Below are 21,774 nucleotides of genomic sequence, written 5' to 3'. Positions count from 1 at the left end.
AAGCAGAAGGAAATGACTTGAATTCAATTAGCTCATCCAGAAACTGGGGGCAGGGAATATATAAAATGATACAAGAGACATTTACTGCCGGGACTTTTCCATCTGTGGCTGCAGGGAAGGCTGCTCCCCAACCCACGTGTGCATCTTGCCCATGCACACCTCTCCTGTGTGGTCCAGACCTCCCCCCCAAGCCCCTGCCTACAGCTGCTCCCATGCCAGTCATGGCTAGGGTTGCTCAGGCTCTCACGGGAAGGAGGGGGCGAGCCCTCCACGCCCGCCAGACCACGGGGGTCTGTGCTGGCCCTCTGCCAGCGCATCGCCTCCCTCAGTTTCTCGAAGGGTGGCCCAGGACCACCTGCATGCAATCATCTGCACCCGTGCCAAGGTGCAGAGCTCCAGGTCCCGTCCCAAGGCTCCGGGATCTGATCCCTGGGGATGGTGTCCAGGAAGCGCCACGGGAACACACACATGTGCCATGCGAGCTTCTCAGCAGACTGAAGAGTTGAGGCACATCCTACACACTGCACAACCGCCGCTAAAGAGCGATTTAGTCATGGCTGGAGATTTCAGACCACGTTTTCAGGATGAAGCCCTGCTTGGATACACATCACTCTAAAGGTACAGAACAGAAAAAGCAATACAACAGCTGGAAGGAAGGAAGATGCTCCCGCTAAGCCCCCAAATTGATCCTAAACCGACTGTCACCCTTTCCCATATACCCTTAAAGAACTAAGCATTACGAAAACAAACTTTAAGACGTCATTCGAAATTAAATATTTAAAAGTACCTCATTTGAGACTCTAAGAAGAAGAAACACTGATAATTAGTTCCTGATTTAGCAGCCTGTCAATGTTGACTTCCTAACTGCCAGATAAAACAACTCCATGGCCAGGCTTCTTAGGAGACCTCTAGCATTTAAGTGTTGATCACTTCCTTTATGGGCCCTTTCCGTGATGAAGCCCTCTCCTGTTTCCCTTCCTCTGACCACATATTCCCTTGCAGGCCCCATTACACACTCTGCCCAGTCCTTAAAAGCGGACTGGCCCCAAAGTCTTGTCCTTGGCTTTCTGCTCTGGCCACTTTACACCTGACCTGCTCACCACCATGGCTTCAGGTCAATCCTATGCTGAAGACCCTATGCTCTTCCAGCCCGGGGGTCCTGTCCTTCACAGCTAGTGTTCCCTGGGCAACTCCAATTCCGTGTGTCCAGTACTGCCCTCCCCTCACACCTGGTTCTCCTCCCTTCAGTACTGCCATTCTTAAGTCTCAACACAATCATTCATCCAGTCTTCGCTGGAAGTTCTCCAAGGGCAGGGCAGCAAAAACTCAAGGGCCTGCAAGTTACATCACCCGGGTGATGAATTTATTTTTTATTTAAGAAACGAGTGTGTAGGTTTTAACATGGTCGCCTCTATGCAGTTCCCAGATGTCATTCCATTTAACATTCAGTACACCCCTAGGAAGTAAGTTATCATTACTAATTCCACTTTACAGATGGGTAAACTGAGGCACAGACATATGGAACTTGCTCAAGGTCACTAAACTAGTAAGAGCAATGACTTGAGAGCAGGGACTCTGGCCCAGAGGTCACTACACTCTTTCCAGGCCATGACTTTTCTAAGGCAATGACTCAAGTCTGCCAAGGTTGTGTGCCATGAGCACAGAACCAACAGCTGTGGCTACGTTCCAATAAAACTTTATTTACAAAAAGAGGCAAGCCTCGCTCGACGATGCTATCACCAGTTTTCTCAGTCACTCCTACACCTTATGGTGAAATACCTCCGACATGGTCCCCAAACCTTAAAGAATATAGTAAAAATATAGAAGTGCCTGAAAAAAACACAAGTGAAGGCTTCTATAACCTCAGGGTGCTTAAAATATTTCTAAGCATTAAAAAAACCAGTAAGGCTTAATACATGAAAGTTAAAAATTCCAATGGGGCAAAATAAAACAGAACAAAACATCACCAAGTAAACATCATAAACAGAAAAAGCAAAAAGAAAAAAAAGAAAAGGCAAAATGTGACAGAAATATTTTCATGCATGTGATGGATGAAATACTGATGTTCTTTATTTATTGACTGCCAAGAACAGGCCAGAGCAGGACTAAGGGAAAACCCTTGAAAGGATCTGACTGGATATGGGGACAGACTGGTCTCCAGGGAGGCGGGAGGACTGAGCACGGTGGGGAGGACGGACACGCCCAGCTGCTAGGACAGGGGTGGGAATGGGGGACAGGGGAAAGGGAAAAAGCCTGTTTCTGGGGAGGAGCTTAATCATTCTAGGTTACCATGTTCCTTTAAACTTGGGCAGAGTCCAGGCAGGAGGCATCATGAAGGGAAGGGAAGGTACTCTTGAGTTGGTTATGAGTAGATGAGAAAAGGAAAGTCAGTACGGCAGGAAGATGGGACAGAAAGGGTAGTTAGGACCACATGCCTCAGGAGTTCTGGACCTCAGCCTGCGGAGAGGGGGTGCAGAACCTCACAGGGCTAACGAAGGAGGTGAGACTGGAGACGACGCTCTCCACGGAGAGCAAGGAATTAAGACTGACTCCAGGGTTTCCCATCTGGGGGAAGTGAAGAATGCTGGTGTTACTGACAGAAGTGGGGTGATAAGAGAAGTAATGTGCCGGGCGGGTGGGAGATACTGCAGAGCACACAGAGAAAGACGGTCCCGCTGCTGGGGGAACTCGCTTCCGACACCTGCAGACAGAGTGGTCTCATCTTGAGGGTGACATCCTTACGATTATATCTGGGGTCATTCTTAACATGTCAACACATGATTCGCACACTGCTTGTGTAAGTGACACAAGGTAACTTCTGCAGGAATGTGATGACTGCTCAGCCATCGTGAGACACACAGATAGCACCTGTGATCAGGCCCACTGTTAGTTACCCTGTGCAAGTCTGACTGTGATCCTCAGCTCCTCTGTCAAATTCCTGTGTCTATCTGTCATCCCTCCAAAAAGATTTAAAGTGAGCTTGGTGGCTGAGGAAAGAAGTCATCTCTTTACCTCCTTCTACCCTGAATTTCAGGCTCAACTCTTGAAAAACAAACAACCAACCACTACTTTTTCCCTGATTTTCTCTACTCCGAAAATGCTCTGTCTCATCTGTTCCTTTCCCAATTCTGCCTCAGTAATATTACTGACCACTTTCTGTCCTCCAAGAATACGTAGTGTTACTATATTATCCACCCATTCCCCACCTGTATTCTTCACCTTATTCTCATCCAAGGGCTTCTCTGGTGGCTCTGGCGGTGAAGAATCACCTGCAATGCAGGAGACGCAGGTTTGATCCATAGATCAGAAAGATCCCCTGGAGAAGAGAAATGGCAACCCACTCCAGTATTCCTGCCTGGGAAATCCCATGGACAGAGGAGCCTGGTAGGCTGTAGTCCATGGGGTTGCAAAGAGTCAGAGAGGACTGAGCTTGAACCACCACCATTCTTATCCAAGAAGGAAAGGAGAGACCAGGCCTTCAGTCTGCAGGGTGGGCCAGAACATGTCTTCTAACAGGATTAGCACAGAATAAGCCATTTTGAGGTTGAGCTATTAGATGAGGTGACAATAAAGCTCGGCCAGACTCCCAGGGTGGCTGTAACAACCGAACGACATGACTCATGGGTTAATACCCAAGCAGATACAATAAAATTTGGTGCAGTCTGCTAGGCTTCAGCAAAAACATCTGGTACCAAACCTCTTTGCAGAGAAGCAATCTACATCCCTGGGAACGTGGGACAATCCCAGAGGCCCTATGAGAAGCAACCACAGCAGTGAGCTGGGGGTCCCGGCGCCTGTGGGTCCACGGCCCATCAAGCCCAGCAATGCGGCCCTTCTTGGTTTCAGAACTGAATCGGGCTACATTCTCTTACTGCGTCTTTACAGGACAGCAGCTGTAAACACACAAAAGACACGGAAGCAAACAGGACAGACATTCCGTTTAACTGCAAGTAACAGACTCTTTTTAGTACAATGTGTTGTTGTTGTTTAGTCTCTCAGTTGTGTCTGACTTTTTTGCGACCCCATGAACTGTAGCCTACCAGGCTCCTCTATCCACAGGAATTCTCCAAGCAAGAATGCTGAGAGTGGGTTGCCATTCTCTACCACTGAGCCACCAAGGAAGGCCACAATATGTTCACGGTAATACTATTTACAATTCTGCATAAACAAAATTCCAAAAATTTGATTTCAAATCCCAATTAAGTTGAAAAGAGGAAAAAATACTAAAAGAGGATCTACAGTTTAAAATATTCCTTCAGGGGCAGTAAAAAAATTAGTAGTTTGTTTAACTACAAGAATAGTTTCAAGTAAATCCCAAGGTACCTGTGAGTTTGATTTTGGACAGCCGGGCCAGAATTCCTGGCAAATCATCCACACGCAGCTTCATCTCTTTCCACTGCTTCTCTTCTTTCGTCTCTTTCCCCAGATCTATGGACCCCTCAATTACTGAGGTGGGTTCTGGTTCTATCAATGCTTTTTCACTTGGCTTTCTGGACAGAGACAGGCTGGGGGGTACAAGAGGTCTCATCTCGCATATTTCGGCTTTAGCCTCATCCAAAGAAGTTTTTTCAAGGAAAGGAGATTCTGCTGGTTCTGGCTTCGGTTTTATTTGCTGCTTCAGGCTTCTGTTTAGTTGTGTGACATACTGAATTAAAAAAAAAAAAAAAAAAAGGTACACATAACTTAAGGAAACTGAGGCCCAAAATGCTCTTACGTGGTTGTTCAATAACACTTTACATCAGTCCGACTTCTACAGTACTTAAAAGATGTTCCTACACCTTTATAAATACTCGCTGAAATAACTCCTATTAGAGTATGTTACATGAGGGTCACTCTACTAAGATATGGAGAGGACAATTAACTGGTTTTCAGATTCTATGACTTAGAAAAAATCCTAGGGGTTTAAGTTCCCTGAAAGAAAGATAAACTGATTTCTTATTCATCTCCCCCAGGATTTCCCCCAACATAGACTCAGAAGCCGCAGGTTTAACATTCCAAATACAGTGCAAAAGTTTTCTAGACTCAAGAGCCCAAGTCAACCTGCTGACTTTCCCTGTGGCCCAGGGAGTAATGCAGAGAGAGGCTCCAAGGGGGCCACAACCCAGGGCTCAGGACCATCAGGGCAGTGGGTGTGTGGAGAGAACTGGGCTGAAGACTCAGACAACCTCTGTTACTTAACTGGCAAAAAGGAGCCACTTAACTGTGGCTAACATCCATGAGGCACTTCACAGTTTTAAACAACATATATCGTTAGACTTTATAGGAGACATGTCTCAGTCAGTCTTCTCAAAAACTGTGAAAGAAGACAGATGATTACTAGTATCTCTCACTTTAATTTTCAAATGAGGAAACCAAGGCTTGGAAACAATCTAACAGAGCCAAGAATAGAAAACTAGTTAGTTACAGATGCTCCTAGAACTGAAGCCCTTTCCTGATAACTAGCTAAGTGACTTTTTCCAATTACATTGCAAAGGCTTGAAATTACATACACTTGTCTGGGGAAGGACTTACAAACTCAGGAATGAATTCAGAGTTCTGTTTACATAAAAAAAGCACCCTATGTATTTGAGTTTCTCTTCTAAATATCCATTATCCTCCATCCCCAACTTTATAAGTCTGATTTTTACTAGAAACTAAAATCTCTCATCAAAATGAGTTTTATTAAGTTAAAAGATTTTAAAAGCTAACATGGACACTGTAAGGTTAAAAAAAAAAGATAAGAGAAATGTCAAATAGGACTTCAGATTATGAATTTGCTATTCTTTCATGCTTGCACTGAAATTATGAGTTTTTAGCTGTGGTTTCTTCATTTTGCGATACTTTATGATTTGAGAAAGTGGCAAATGTAAGTTACCATGCTGACGACAACATGGAGTCAACCTGGTCCAAGGTCTACAAACAGACTGAGCTATATTATGAATGCCCACTGTAAAATGCCCAGAAAATCACAAGAACTCAATTTGTTTGAATCTGTTCAGAAGTGCATGTTTGAATCTCACTGCTGATATAAGAAAACAGGGAGGTCCTACTCTTGAAGCAATAATTTCTGTATTACTGATGTATTCACAGAACTTTAAAGAATTAAAAAAGATGAATTATACAGTTCAGCTTTTCCTAACTGTGGCCTACTCAAAACACGCCAGCAACTTTCTGTCTTTCTCCAGACTTAATCAATAAGGTTGAGATCATACTTTAAACTCAAGACACCAGAGTTATTCTGGTTTCAGTTAAGCATAATCAAAACAAGGGATTAACATTGTGGAAAAACTTAAGAGGGCAGGAAATAAAAGTCTTTTTCAAAGAGTACTTGTTGCAGCTCTTCTGACAACAGGAATTTCTGAAATCCCCTTGTACAGGGAAAGTACAGGCAGAGAGCCCAGTGAGCACGGTCTTCTGAACCTACCATGTGCCGGAGGAAGTTAAAGTGTTGAAATGTGACCCACTGCTGATTGACGTTCCTGAGAAGATGCAGGAACCTACGAGGTGACTCCCGCGTGACTCTTCTTTCTAGATACCAGATGCATCCTCCTCCCCAGCCTATCAAAGAAAGAGGAAAAAAATTAAAACGGCCATTATGTATCACCAAGCGATGACTGCTGCTGCTGCTGCTGCTGCGTCGCTTCAGTCGTGTCCGACTCTGTGCAACCCCATAGACAGAAGCCCACCAGCCTCCCCCGTCCTTGGGATTCTCCAGGCAAGATCACTGGAGTGGGTTGCCATTTCCTTCTCCAATGCATGAAAGTGAAAAGTGAAAGTGAAGTGGCTCAGTCGTGTCCGACTCTTAGCGACCCCATGGTCTGTAGCCCACCAGGCTCCTCTGTCCATGGGATTTTCCAGGCAAGAGTACTGGAGTGGGGTGCCATTGCCTTCTCCGAAGCGATGACTAGACCTACCCAGAAGCAGAGCCAGCACCACGGTGGGCAGTGCATGTATGATGGGTCAGAACTCTGAAATGATCTGATCCAGACTCATGAATGAATGGTTATTGATCGGCCCTGCTCACTGTCCGAGTATAATTCTCCAGCAGTTAGGGAACTTGTTCATCTCAGGATCATTAAAAGTGAAAGTGTTAGTCACTCAGTCGTGTCCAACTCTTTGCAACCCCATGAACTGTAGCTCGCCAAGCTCCTCTGTCCAAGGGATTCTCCAGGCAAGAATACTGGAGTGGGTAGCCATTCTCTTCTCTAGGGGATCTTTCTGACCCAGGGATTAAACCTGGCTCTTCTGCATTGCAGGCAGATTCTTCACTGTCTGAGCCAACAGGGAAGCCCTCAGGATAATTATGCTTTTATTACATCAAACATTGAAATGACCAAACCATCAATCTCTTAGAGAATCAAATGTAAAACAATCAGCTTGGTCACTTTCTAAAGAGGATAAAATGAGAAGCCCAATTTTTCTCAATAAATAACTGTAAAGTGAGTGAAGTCCCTCAGTCGTATCTGACTCTTTGAGACCCCATGGACTGTAACCCACCAAGCTTCTCCATCCATGGGATTCTCCAGGCAAGAATACTGGAGCGGGTGGCCATTTCTTTCTCCAGGAAATAAGAGTAAACCAGAAAATAAATTTCAGATTAATATTTTGGCCATATCGGGTAAGCCAACTAAAAGACAGAGGAAATTGCTCTCACTAAAGTATGACTCTATCAAGCTAGTTAGGAAGAAGCTATTTTTGGTATATCCAAATGTGGCTTTTAGTCATTCATCTCTAAACCTTCTCTCAAATATCAACAAACCCAATGCTTCTGTGTAAAGCCCCATCCTGGGAAAGCCTCCGACAGGAACACAGCACAGACATTCCCTGCCGCCCCCTTCTTTTAAGTCTTACCCATCACTTCTCCGTTCCTCAAACCCTAGGGTAATTTTTAATCTTCAAGCCATTTCTAGAGTTGCTATGCCTGTTTCCATCTGCTGAGGATCTCCATGTGGATGGCTTGTAATATGTCTCTCAGAACACTTTAGTCTCACCCTTATCTCTACTCTGTCCTCTACTGCAGATAAAACCATCGCCTACTTGAGATTCCAAGACCACCTTGAACTCTTCCTTCATCACCTAATAACCATCAGCTCCAGTCAACTCGGAAACACTGGTCAAATCTGTCTACTTCTTTCCCTGCCGCTGAGAGATACAGACCCTTATCATCTCACACTTGGATACTGCAGAGTTGTGGGATGCAAACCACACGTCCGGACTTTGGTTAACTCCTTTCCTCTCCAATCCCAGTCCCACAGAGCCAGAGGGTTTCTTTCTGAAGCCCAGAATACACGTCATTTGCCCAAACATGTACGTGTGACTCACTGTCCTGCCCCACGATTTCAGTTTGTTCATCTTTGTTTATGCATCTCCTTGCCTGCAGCGTCCTGTTTCCACTCTGCCTGTCAAATGTGGAAGTTTCTTTCAAGTAGTCTGTCATTCCATACTCTTTTTTGTAGCACTTCTTAATGCAGATTGTTTCTGCATCATTTTTTTTTTTTTTTTAGTTCACTGAAAGCGGAGACTCTGTCCTGACCTCTGCTACAACAGCCAGCAGACTGTCTTCCATATAAGAATGAGATTGAGGGCTGACGACTTAGTCGCCCACATTGCTCACCTCGACAGGGGGAAGGAGAGCTATCACCACCCCATGGTAACCACGGCAATTGTCTTAGATTGGTCCCCTCTTCAGTGAAATCATATCCTCAGCCCTCAGGTACATACGACATGCTTATTTTCCACATCCATGAATATGTGGTGTCTGTATATGTGTATAGGAAGGAATGGTAGTGTTGAAATCAGTCCACTGATTGAAATTTCCTTGAATTTAGTCCTCTGATAGTCTATCTTTTTCTTGATGGTATGTATTTTTCCTTTCTTGCCTTGACATTGTTCTTTGGGATAACAGGATTTCAATATTAAAAGGTTATATCAAGAAGACACCAAGTTTTATCGTTCTACACCTTAATTTCAAAATCAGTTGTGAGTTCCACTGCTCCATTGAGAAATGTATGTTCCTGGGAGGAAAAGAACCATCTTGGAAAATATCTCTCAAGATTATGTGGATTAAAAATGAGACTTTACGGAAACAAAACCAGCTTGGAAACAGCACTTTTAAATGATGAAAACACTTCATTTAGTCAAAACAATCAGTGTCCAGAAATTTAAAGACATTTTGGCCCTGTGTAAAGAAATATAGGTTTGAAGGTACACATGGCTTATAACAAATGCATTAAAAATCTGGACACAAATGATCACATCCATTATTCACCATCAACACTGAGTCAAGATTGTAGGGCTTTAAAAATGAAGTACGTGGATATGAAATGGAAAGGTTCTGAAAGTTTTCAGTGGCTATAAAACACTGTTAAGCTTTTGAAGAACAGTCGGGCATGACCAGACCCAGGAGGGCACGTAGACACCTGACACAGTCCCAGTGAACCTTTCTGCCCGCTTCCCACCATGCTGCTTCCATACCAAGCACTTACAGTAGACCTTCCAAGTGTATCACAGCAGGCTGCACAGACCACTTAATAGCAGATCTTTTGGTGATCTTTTGGTTCATAGCTTCAGGAAGCCAAGCTGTCTATTAATTTCTCCCATACCAGCATCAAAAAGACAGATCCAGCAACAAACCATTTGAACCATAAGCAGCCCACTTCCTGAACTGGGGAATTCTGAGTAGTGAGGTAGATCTGTCCTATAGGAAGCTGAAAATACAGAAATGAAAGCAGAAAAGCACCCCATCCTGAGCAATGTATGCTGGAAAAAACCTCCCTACAGAGGAGATAATTACAGCACTAAGAAAGGATGAGCTGTCTGAGAATGAGTGTCTCAGGTCAGAATTGAACACTCACAGTCAGGGATGGGAGAAGGTCTGAGATTGACTGTCTAGGGTCAGAATCGAACATTCACAGTCAGGGATGGGAGAAGGTAACAAATTCAAAAAGAACCACAGACCCTTCAAATAAAATGTTTCATCGTGGAAAATTCCAATCATATGCAATAGCAGAAGAATCCAATGAGCCCGCATTACTGATCCCCCAGGTTCAACAATGCTCAAATCTCTGTTAATCTTGTTTTAATCATCTATACACACTCCCATTTCTCACCCTCTTTGAGCCCTTTGAACCAGAAGAGACCTTTGAGATCATCTAGCTGAACAGCCTGTTTATAGAGGAGTAAACTCAATTCCAGAAAATACAGTAGATATGCCCTGAGATCACACAGCCAAAATAGACACACAGAATAACAATATTAGGAGAAAAGAAGAAAAAGGAATTTCAGAGTAATTGTGATCAATATTGCCAGATGGGAATTCCACTGAAGGTCCAGTGTTTAGGACTCCATTCTCTTACTGTCATGGGCCTGAGTTTGATCCCTAGTTGGGCAACTAAGACCTCACAAATCCAGTGGCTCAGCCAATAAAAAAAGTTTCTGGGATTTCCAAAGGGAGTCCATCTTGAATATGGACAATCAGTGACACATTTCCCACACATCAGTTATCACCCTAAACCACTGGGGACAAAACAATGCCTAACCTCCACTTTAATGTCTCCATCAGGACAAATTTCATTCATTTATAAACAATTACTCAGCACCAACAATGCACACCGGGTACTGTTTCAGGCACTGGGGACAGAGATGAACCAGACAGAAACCATCCCAGCCTTTACAAGATTCAATCTTGCAGTTGGGAGAAACATAGTAAATCGGTTATAAGCAAGCAAGCAAAGGCTGTTCTAACCATAATGAAGGAAAGAGGGTGATGTGATAAGAGAGGGCCAGGGGTTCTACCTAGATAGTGTGCTCAAGCCTCTCTTAACAGGAAACATTCGAGCTGAGACCCAGGCAAAGGGCAAGAAAGCACATCTACACTAAACATATACTTGTGACAGGTCCTTGCCTGGTGGGATTATAGCAGGGACCACGCTAATGGTAGAAAGACAAAAACCTGGGGGGCGGGGGATGGTTATGGCCCGCAGTCCGAGGTGATCACCGTCTTTATTATTGTCATTATGACCCTTTATATTGGAACAAGGCTTCCGGGTTGGGGGGTTGGCGGGGGTGGGGGGACGGCGGGGAAGCAAAGCACTTGCCAGGTTCTTGTAAGTGCAACGTACGAGTAACTTACACATCGCTAGAACCTAAGGCCCTGAGAAGCCAAAAGGCTCGGGGAGCCCCCAGGTTCCTCTCTCCTGAACCTCCAGCCTCTGAAAACTGAAAGACGCAGCAGACATCGCGTCCCCTACCCACCTCCGGGAGCTAGGAGATGGACGCGGTGTGCGGACCACCGAAACCCCAATGCAAGACTAGGCCCTAGCTCCGAGGCCCCTTCACTTCAGGCAGCCCCGAAGGTCACTTCCCTCACCGATGCCCCAGCCGACCTCGCCAAGGGCTCCCAAGGTTGCAGACAGGCGGAACCACGGTGTAGCACGTGGCAATGAGAAGAGAATTCCCCCAAATCCGTGCCCGAGGTGGGGTGCAGTACCTGTCAGGAGGCGTGAGGAGAGAGTGTGCGGGGATGCGGCCATCACGCAAGAGTCCAGCCGCCCCCTGGGAGCCCCGTGTCCTCTCTCCTCACCGGTTGCTGGGCGCCGCCATCTTCCTTCCCCGCCCCTCCATGGGAAGAGCGACGCGTCCGGTTCGTCACTTCCGGCAGGCGCGAGGCGGAAGCGAAGAGCAGCTGCGGCAGGGGTTAGGGAGACCGCAGGTCAGAGTGGCCCCGGGGCAGAGGGGCCGGGGTCTGAGGTGCTTTCGCGGGGACGCGAGGTACCCGGGGGTGGCAGAGGCTTCCGAGGAAAGACTGCGCGCGACGGCGAGCCCCCGCCTCCTGCCCCGAGGCCGGCATCCCTGGCGGGTCCCGAGGGGCCTGGTGCTAGGCTGGGCTGGGCCGGCCGGGGGCTGCTCGCGGGCCGCTTGCAGTTACCTCTTGGTCCTTCTGGACTGCCAGGAGGAAATGGTTCTGGGGACGGTGCCTCCACCTTCCAGCACCGTCAGTTACAGTGTTACCATAGTCGCCGTTAAGGCGGGAAACGATGAACTCGGGCTCCTGGACCCCAAGCCACCCCGAGGAATCGTCTGAGCAACCCGGGATGAGGAAGGTGCGTGCAGAATTTAAGATTTCGAGCTCTGGAGTGACTTCTGTATCCCTGGCTGCACCTTCTGGCCTTCTGACCTGCTAAACAAATGGCCCAAGTCCCCTGAACCTCGGCTTTGTCGCTGCAAGACGCAGATCCTAATAGTATATATTCTTTAAGATGGTTGAGAGAATTAAATGATGTCTCTGCAGTAGGTACCCAGCCAGAAGCCTGCCACGGCTAAGAACTAAGTTAGCATCTGTGCCCTGGTTAGGAGGGCAGTGGTCAGCAGCTCTCCCTTCGTCTGGTTTTGGTGTTGGATTTCTGCAAGTAACAGTGCACTGAAGGAAAGAGATTCAGTTTCTGAAAGAGGAGAGAGAAATAGGTAACTTGGTTCTAGGAGGATGTTTCTCTGTCTTCAGTGATAAGGTTGTGGGTGGCCGTTTGGGTCAGCTGAGTAGATGCTGACTCTTTGAAAGCCTTGATGAACTTACTGCAATAGATAAAGACCTAGCTTTCTGTAGACAAAATCCTAACCTAAAATGCAGGATCACTCAGTTGACACAGAGCTATCTTTCTAAAAGCAAAATAGATTTCAAAGCCTAAGGATAGGTAAAGGATATGAATAGAGTTTTTCCAAAGAAAATATACAAGTGGCCAGTAAGTACACGAGAAGATGGTGTACATCATTAGCAGTAAGAGAAATATGACTTAAAATCTCTTTTAGATATCACTTCACGCTCCTTGAGGTGGCCCCAGGCAAAAGTACGGATAAGAGATAACACCGAAGTGAGAGTGTGGGGAAACTGGAAGCCTAGTATGCCACGGATGGGAATGGAAAATGGTGGAGCTGTCTTTGAAAACAGTCTGGCAGGTTTTCAGAAAGTTAAGGGGCTGTCACATGACTCAGCCATTCCACTCCTAAATGGAAAAATGAAGACATACTAACTCACCAATAGAATAGGTAGTGACAAGACAGGTCTTGTTTGCTTCTTGCTTGAGGGAGGCCTCCTGCTTAGAAAGGGGCCCGAGGAAAGGTGGATGCTCAGGTCCTTCAGGAGCTGGGCTCCCTGGGAGGGCAGGGGAGGCTCTACTCACACCTCAGGGCTCCTGGGGGTGTGTGTGGGTGTGTGTGTGTGTTTTCAGGGCCGCAATGTGATAATAAGCTGTGTGTGTGTGTGTGTGTGTGTGTGTGTGTGTGTGTGTGTTTTCAGGGCCACAACGTGATGATAAGCAGTAGCTTCAAAATTGCACCAGTAGAGTTTAGCGTAGAGATAAACACATACAGAGTTGTTACCCAGGTCATAGAAAGGGCGAAAAAAGAACTCTTAAGGTGTCACCCAGGTAGCAGCTTCCGGAAGCGCTCCTGCCTCTGTACCTGGGGGACGGGGACGAGTTCCGGATTATCACAGTGTAGAAACCAGGAGGAACTGCCATTCTACCAGTGCTCTGGTCTCAATGCCCACCCCACCAAGCGGGAACCTCAGGTGTTAGGAAAGCTGCATGCGGCCTCTGCCACTGCTAATGGGGTGAAGAAGCAGTGGAGGGAGGCGCCCTGAAGCCCCAGCTGGGAGGAAGGAAGGAGCCTGGGAGCCCCTCTCCTCCACCCTCACGCATCACTGTCCCTTCGTGGCAGAGCAGAGCAGTGGGCATGGCGAGCCTGCTAGTGTGGTTTGCAGACTCCCGACGATAGCACCACAGGCCCAGGATCAGGGTAAGTTTGGAGCCAGGACAGAGAAGCTCTGTGAGTTCTCAGGTGAATAGCTGTTCTGCTGTAAGTGTACAGGTTGTTGTTGTTATTTAGTCGCTAAGTCGTGTCCGACTCGTTGTGACTCCATGCAGGCTCCTGTGTCCATGAAATTTCCCAGGCAAGGATTCTGTAGTGGGTTGCCATTTCCTTCTCCAGGACATCTTCCCTGCCTAGGGTTAACCCTTGTTTCCTGCACTGGCAGGCAGGTTCTCTACTGCTGAGCCACCTGGGAAGTCTGTAAGTGTACAAATCCACCTCCTCCAAGTTCAAATCACCTAGATTGGCTCCTCGTTTCACTTAATTCCTCCAAGCTGACCAGTAGGGATCCTGGTGCAAGGTCACTCCAGTCAGACATTACCCCTCAGCTGTGACCTTTTCCAGCTCTCCACCCCAGGGCTGATTCCATCCAGGAGCTTGGGGATATCAGAAGTGGAAAAGAAAAGTTCAGGAATGCAAGAAAAGGAAAGGGCAGCAGGGGAATGCACTAGTGTTAACTCTGTTCCCTGCTGTGGCCTTCCACCTCTTTAATCAGCAGACTCTGATATTCGGGGAAGCAGTACAGGCAGCCCAGGAGATGAGTCACAAGTGCCTCCCTCCAGTCCATCAGAGAATCTCAGTCACACTTGCCTTGAGTTTCTGACAGCTAGGGAGGCCCTGTGACCCAGTTCTGGTCCCAGAGAGAGAACAGAAAGCTCTCGCTGCTTGGGCAAAGTGGCTGGGGATAATCTCCTTTACCTCTGAAGCTGGGCGTGCGTAGGGCGGGGCTCTGGCCCTTTCCCCTACCTTTCTTCCCCAGGAAACAGGGCTGAGCCGCCTCGCCTCAAAGCTGTGAAGTGATGAAACAAGCAGCTGAGGGAGGTGGGGTGGGAAAAAAGAGAGTGCAGGTTCTGGATGAAATTGCTGGGGCACCACTGGAGCTTGGCTCCAAGTGGACTGTTCTGCTCAAGCCGCTTCCTGGATTTCCTGCTCATTCCGTCCCAGATGATACAGTCACAAGTGGGACCTGGGAGCTGAGGGTCTTGCCCCAGAGCTTGCTGAGGAAGACAACGTGGAGAAACAGCCCAGATTGTTCCAGACGGCTGAGATGCATAAAGTAGCACAGACTCAGTAGGGTGGCTGTTTCCCCTAGGATGTCAATCCACAGTGGTTTAAATGACGTGCAAATAAAAGAGGCAATTTCGTGCAAACTAGCTTCCTGTCTTGTTTTCTTGGCTGTTGAATGTGTGCCCAATTCCTTTGCTGATGTCAGAATGTCCACATCAGGAAAGCATTCCTTTCCGGGTTTCCTCCTGCTCAGAGTCTTGAAGCCTGGTGAATATGGTAAGATGTTCCAAGTGTCGCAGGAAACAAATCCTATTAGGCACTACTGGTTGGGAAAATCATTACGCATAAAGAGCATCCATAAACAAGTAGGTTTCTGTTAGCTACCAGGAACTCTTAAAAACCGTTCTTACATGTTCTGGTAAGTGACCTGTTGACGTTAAACTGGAGAGTCCCAAGGTACAAGGAGATTTGCTAAAATTAATAAGAAGGATCTGAGAAAGGTTATTCTCAGGAAAAAAAAAAAGAATTAGCAAGCTACTAAGAAAGCATAAACATCACGTCTTTTCTAAATTTAGTTATTTGGTCTCATCTATGGCGGCATGATACCTCCCTGTATTTGTACCTTTAAAACAACAGTAGAAAATGAAGATTCTCAGAACAAAACTAATTAGCAAGCTACTGCTGCTGCGCTGCTGCTAAGTCGCTTCAGTCGTGTCCGACTCTGTGCGACCCCATAGACGGCAGCCCACCAGGCTCCCCCGTCCCTGGGGTTCTCCAGGCAAGAGCACTGGAGTGGGTCGCCATTTCCTTCTCCAATGCATGAAAGTGAAAAGTGAAAGGGAAGTCGCTCAGTCGTATCTGACTCTTCGAGACCCCATGGACTGTAGCCCACCAGGCCCCTCCGTCCATGGAATTCTCCAAGCAAGAGTACTGGCGTGGGGTGCCGTTGCCTTCTCCAAGCAAGCTACTAGGAAAATATAAACAATTACATCTTTTCTAAAGTTAGTTACTGGAGAAGGCACTGGCACCCCACTCCAGTACTCTTGTCTGGGAAATCCCATGGACGGAGGAGCCTGGAAGGCTGCAGTCCATGGGGTCGCTAGAGTCGGACACGACTGAGGAACTTCACTTTCACTTTTCACTTTCATGCATTGGAGAAGGAAATGGCGACCCACTCCAGTATTCTTGCCTGGAGAATCCCAGGGACAGGAGCCTGGTAGGCTGCCATCTATGGGGTCGCACAGAGTCGGACACGACTGAAGTGACTTAGCAGCAGCAGCAAAGTTAGTTACTAGTTCTCATCTATGGACCTTCTTTTCCCTACATTTGTACCTTTAAAACAATAGTAGATGAAGATGTTGATTTTTTTGAAGTAAGTATCAATGCATGTTTGCAAAAGCATGCCATTTCTTTAGCACTTACTATGTATTAAGTTCCTTAACATGACATTTACCTTTCACAGGAACCCAGATGTGTGTCATTCTCATTTTCAGAAGATGAGCTTGAGATCTTAAAAGATTTTAAAAGAAATAATTTTTCCAAGTTCACATAGCTAGGAAGCATGTACCACAACTAGAATTTAAACCTGCCTGATTTCCAAGGCATGTGTTCTTAATCCTAATTCTGGGCCGTCTCCCATATTTTATGTATTATAGAGTCCTTATTATCTGGCCTTTTCCCTACTAGTCGAGTTTCACATTTCATCAAACAAGTGAAGTTATTGAAGTCCAGCCCCCCAAAATTATTTGATTTTGCATTTTCTGACTTGGGTTCAATTTCCTCTGACCTCAGTTTCTGTGTTTATAGAACAGGAATACCAATACCAGTTCCACCACATCAATTCTGTTGCGCTTTCCAAACTTAATGACAGTTCATGTCTGGACACCTTCAAAAAAAGCTCATTCCAGAGACCTGCTGAATCAAAAACCTTTGAGGGTGGGCCTGGGCATCCACAGTTAAGCAAAATGACTTTATTGTTATTTTAAAAATCACATAAGCTTTGTATAAAAATGTCAAGAGTACCGAAAAAGAAAGCAAGACTTCCCAGGAGAAAGGGCTCTCAAGGAAGGTGGTGGTGAGGGTGGTGGCTGTAGTGATGATGAAGATGATAACACCACAGACAACCTCTCTCAGGTTCTTCCCCTTGTCCCAGAATTTACATACCTGGTCTCATCTAATAACATTTTACCTTTTTTGCAACAATCTTGCAGATAACACAGGATTATGCACATTTATAGATCAAGTCATTGGAGCTCACAGTCTTTGAGAAATCTGTTTGTACTAGAACTACTGTGACAAAGTACCACAGACTGGGCGGCTTAACACAGTTGTGTACCATCCCCCAGCTGTGGAGGCTGAAAGTCTGAAATCAAGGTGTCAGCAGGGCCGTGCTCTGTCTGAAGCCTCTCTGGAGCATCCTTCCTGCCTCTGTCTTCACCTGGTGGTCTTCCTTCTGCGTGTGTCTTCACAAGGCATTCTTGGCTCTGTGTGCGTCTCCGTCTACATTTCCCTCTTATAAGGACATGAGTCTAATTGAATGAAGGCCCACCCTAATGACCTCATCCTAATTTGATTATATTTGCAAAGATCCTATTTCCAAAGAAGGTGACACTCCTAGGTCGTGGGGTACAAGACTTCAGCATATCTTTCCTTGAGACACAGTTCAACCCATAACACTAAGGATACAGTGGGTGCAGGGCTGAATTTGAACTTGGCTGATGCTAGAATCTAGCCCTGTGGCCACCAGCCACCACATATCCCGCCTCCAGAAGGCCCTCTGAACATTTTGCCTCAAGCAGGAGGAGAAGTGATAAGTGGGGAGAAAATTCTTGCAACCATTCAGTAACAATTTATTTACAAGAGCACAAAACTTCAGGCCAGTCTCAGACATTTCCTCTGTAACAATTAGATGCCAAGTGACTCCACACAGCATTTTGAGGGGGGAAAAGTTATGAGCTAAAACCCTTATACCCAGCAATTTGTCTTCTAGTGGGCCAGGCGAGCATTCTCAAGAAATTCTAGGGCTCAGAAAATATTCCACGTGTTGAAAAACTATTTGAAGATACATTCCAGTGGTTCAGAGGGTTTGGAATTATATAGACTAGGAAAAAAAATCTCAAAAATAATTTAGAAACCAACATAGGGATTGCCAGCTTTTAACTTCATAAAGGCATTTATAACAAATCAAACTACCATCTTGTGTCCACATAATGGCTTCATAAAAGATCGACCATTTTAATGCCAAAAATATTAAAAAGGCTATAATCTGATAGCTACTTCATGGAATAGTTTAGCTTTATGAAAAAATATTTGTATTTAATATATTTTACCCCAGAGGAGTGAAGAACTTATTTCTGAAGATAAGATCTCACCCACGAACGGGTGTTTGAGAACCAGGACGTCACAGGAGCAAACGTAAAGAAGGACAAGTGAAAGTGGGTTCTGGCTAGCGCTCAGGATTCTTGCCACTGGGGGGAAAATATGGTTTGAAACTGACCATAATCATTTCCATCTCCTAAGGAAAATTGCAGTGGGAAAGTAAATCTTTGCAGTGCTACTCCCTTCCACATACAGAGAGCAGAGAGGAGGAGATAGCTGGTTCCCTCGGCTGACATCTGGATTTCCACTCAATCTTTTTCAAGCTCTTGTGAAAACAGCCATGAAAGGATCACTGGTTTAAAATAATGATCTGCATTCGCCCATTTAATGACTTCTCCCTCCCCAATCCTCTGTAAAAGAACACATCTGCCTTTCAAATCGAGGGTCTGCCCATTTGGCTATCATTTCTGCAAATTCAAGTCCAGGTGAGAAAAGAGCCCATCAATCTGCGATTCATAGCAAGTAAAGGGCAAAACTCACGTATGGAGAAAGAAGAGGAGCCGCCAAGCAAAATTCAACCAGGACCTCCCTCCCCAAGCTAAGAGCCAGAGGGGCCGGGAGCCAGGACAAACAGAACCTGGAAGCCAGTGTATCAGGTACAGACAGAGAGGCTGCTTCAAGGGTTCAGTCCCATTTACACTTGGAATGAGTTCCTGCTCTAAGGAAAGAAGGCCAGCGGTGAAGCGGGCTTCAAACTGAAGAAATGGGTCTGAGTCGGGAAATACTGCCCTGGAGTGTTGCCCGAGACCCTCGCTGAGTGTGAGTTGCAATGTCAGTCAGATATGGAGGCTTCCAGGCACCGCAGTGAAGTTCCCACCCTGTCTGTGTTCCCTTCCTCACCTGCAGGCAAATGGACCTCCTAGCTGGTACAAAGTAATATGATAATAAAGCATGATTTCCTGGAACTTCCCTGGTGGTCCAGTGGCTAAGACTCCACACTTGCTATGAGGGGTTCGGGGGTGGGGAGGGTGGGCCTGGGTTAGATCCCCAGTCAGGGAACTAGATCCCATATGCACGCTGCAACTAAAGGTCCACATGCCGCAATGAGGATGGAAGATCCTGTGTGCCACAACTAAGACCTGGGGGCAGCCAAGTAAATAAGTGTTGGTCGCTCAGTCGTGTCTGACTCTTTGTGGCCCCATGGACTGTAGCCTGCCAGGCTCCTCTGTGGAATTCTCCAGGCAAGAATACTGGAGTGGGTTGCTATTCCCTTCTCCAGGGGACCTTCCCGACCCAGGAATTGAACCTAGGTCTCCTGCATTGCAGGCAGGTTCTTTACCACTGAGCCACCAGGGAAGTATATAATTTTTTTAAAAAGCATGTTTTCCCATGTCACAATAACTACAGAGGTATCAATCTGAAGACATACTGAATAAGAAAATTATATGAATGGAAAGACACTTTTTTGATAAACAAAATTTCAGTATCATTAGGATCAAAGAAGTAGAAATTCAGAAAACCTGATAGTCTCTACCTACTGAATTGGCAGAGATTAAAGAAAGTGATAAGGGTGTAGGGACATGCAGAGTATAAATTTATTTATGGTCGGCCCTCAATATCCACAGGTTCCACATCTTCGGATCCAACTAAGATTTATGGCACCCCACTCTAGTACTCTTGCCTGGAGAATCCCATGGACGGAGGAGCCTGGTAGGCTACAATCCATGGGGTCACAAAGAGTCGGACACGACTGAAGTGACTTAGCAGCAGTAGCAGCAAGCTTTAAATTGAATATATATATATATATTTAATTCCAGAAAGTCTCTAACAGCAAAATTTGAATTTGCTGCACACCAGCGACCATTTGTGGCTCAGACGATAAAGAATGTGGAAAGATGGCAGTGCAACAGACCTGGGTTTGATACCTGGGTCAGGAAAAGCCCTTGGAGAAGGGAATAGCAACCCACCCCAGTACTCTTGCCTGGAGAATCCCATGGACAGGTGAGCCTGGCAGGCTACAGTCCAGGGGTCACAGAGTCAGACATGACTGAATGACTACACTTTCACTTTCAGCAGCTATTTACATAGCATTTACCTTGTATTGTGCATGCATGCATGCTCAGTCACTTCAGTCATGTCTGACTCTGCGACTCTATGGACTGTAGCCCTCCAGGCTCCTCTGTCCATAGAATTTCCCAGGCAAGAATACTGGAGTGGGTTGCCATGCCCTTCTCCAGAGGGTCTTCCTAACCCAGAGATTGAACCTGGGTCTTTTATGTCTCCTGCATCGGCAGGAGGGCTCTTTACCCACAGAGCCATCTGAAAAGCCCTTACCTTGTATTATGCATTTTAGGTAATCTAGAAATGATTTAAAGTGTACGGGAGGATGTGCATAGGTCCTATGGAAATACTACACCATTTTATATAAGGGACTTGAGCATCCATGGACTTTAGAAAAGACAGAGGTTCTGGAATCAATCTCCATGAATGCTGACGACTGCACTCTCTGGAGGGCAGTTTGTTAAATGTCTCAATAAGTTCCTACTGGGTAGTTTACTTCTAGGAATTCATCCTAAGGAAATAATAATACATTTGTAGAAATAATTATTTATTAAAATCATCATCCAATCTCAGTTTTAGGAGCAAAAGTTTGAAAAGTTTCAGTAATAATTCTTGGTAAATAACCAATATGTCTTGACTGAATAAGTTGTTTCATGTCCATATGAACAGAGATTGTAAATATGGTTGTTAAGGTTGTTTATAGGCATTAAAATATTCATAGGCTATATCTGAATGAATAAAGCAAGCTACCTACAGTATGTTCCTGTTTTAATTTCAGGGAGTTTATATATGCTCTAAAATTTCTAGAAACATTTGTTCAAAATGAGCCGCAGTCATCTCTGGCTCATAGAATTAAAGCAATCTAAAATCTTTTTAATTCTCTGTATTTAAAAAATACAAGTGTTTATTTTGTTGTTGTCGTTCAGTTGCTCAGTCATGTGTCCGACTCTTAGAGGCCCCGTGGACTGCAGCACGACAGGCTCCTTGTCCTTCACTATCTCCCAGAGTTTGCTCAAATTCATGTCCATTAAGTACGTATGACTGAAAAAATGAAGAAGGTGGAGGGGAAAAAAAATAAAATAGAGACTCCCGGAGTGGCCACTGCCAGACTCTGACGTGTGGATCAAAAATGAATGCCTGTTCTGCCCTCATGGCTGCCTGAAAACACACACATATTTCAGAGCTGGCCGCATACTTTGTGGTAGCTTTTTATTCCAAGGGCTGAAGTCTGCAGACAAGCTCAGCCAAGTACAGCGTGTGCCCCCTCAGGTGGTTTTTGGAGCTCAGCAGGGCTGAGGAACACTCTCTCTTTTAAGGAGTCCGTCCAGGGCGCTGAGGTGTTGACAGAATCTGCGCTGAGAACAATGTTTATTTATATCTGGGCACCATCATTCACAGCTAAATCGAGGGCTTTCTCCTAATTTGCTCACAGTTTGCAAACATTTGCAGTTCTCCGCTGGTGATCCCTGTTTGGGTTTGGCTGGGCTTGAGCAAACGGAGAGGAGCTGAGACGCTGAGTGGGGCTGAGCGCTATGCTTACATGAT

The 21,774-nt window shown here is 45.9% G+C and overlaps 2 protein-coding genes across 2 annotated transcripts in view; one reads left to right on the top strand and one right to left on the bottom strand.

The window, feature by feature from the left end:
* The window catches only part of COX10 (cytochrome c oxidase assembly factor heme A:farnesyltransferase COX10), a 108,933-nt gene extending 97,347 nt beyond the window's left edge, over window positions 1-11,586 (bottom strand). Inside the window, 3 exon segments of the mRNA NM_001098013.1 lie at window positions 4,324-4,645; window positions 6,404-6,537; window positions 11,468-11,586. Coding sequence (NP_001091482.1) covers window positions 4,324-4,645; window positions 6,404-6,537; window positions 11,468-11,510 — 499 coding nt within the window. The 5' untranslated portion in view covers window positions 11,511-11,586.
* LOC132343049 (uncharacterized) lies at window positions 10,373-14,993 on the top strand. The gene is made up of 2 exons (XM_059878505.1): window positions 10,373-12,080; window positions 14,788-14,993. The coding sequence occupies exon 1, from the start codon at window positions 11,420-11,422 to the stop codon at window positions 12,059-12,061; it is 642 nt and encodes a 213-aa protein (XP_059734488.1). The 5' UTR covers window positions 10,373-11,419; the 3' UTR covers window positions 12,062-12,080; window positions 14,788-14,993.
* Window positions 14,994-21,774: the final 6,781 nt, after the last annotated feature.

The sequence above is a fragment of the Bos taurus genome, chromosome 19 (assembly GCF_002263795.3).
Source record: "Bos taurus isolate L1 Dominette 01449 registration number 42190680 breed Hereford chromosome 19, ARS-UCD2.0, whole genome shotgun sequence".
Classification (NCBI taxonomy): Eukaryota; Metazoa; Chordata; class Mammalia; order Artiodactyla; family Bovidae; genus Bos; species Bos taurus.
The sequence above is the reverse complement of the archived record's forward strand: the minus strand, read 5'-3'. Positions and strand labels throughout refer to the sequence as shown.

Bases quoted from the DNA above. Each gene is read 5' to 3' on its own strand.
- LOC132343049 (XM_059878505.1), top strand. From the start codon at position 11,420: ATGAGAAGAGAATTCCCCCAAATCCGTGCCCGAGGTGGGGTGCAGTAC.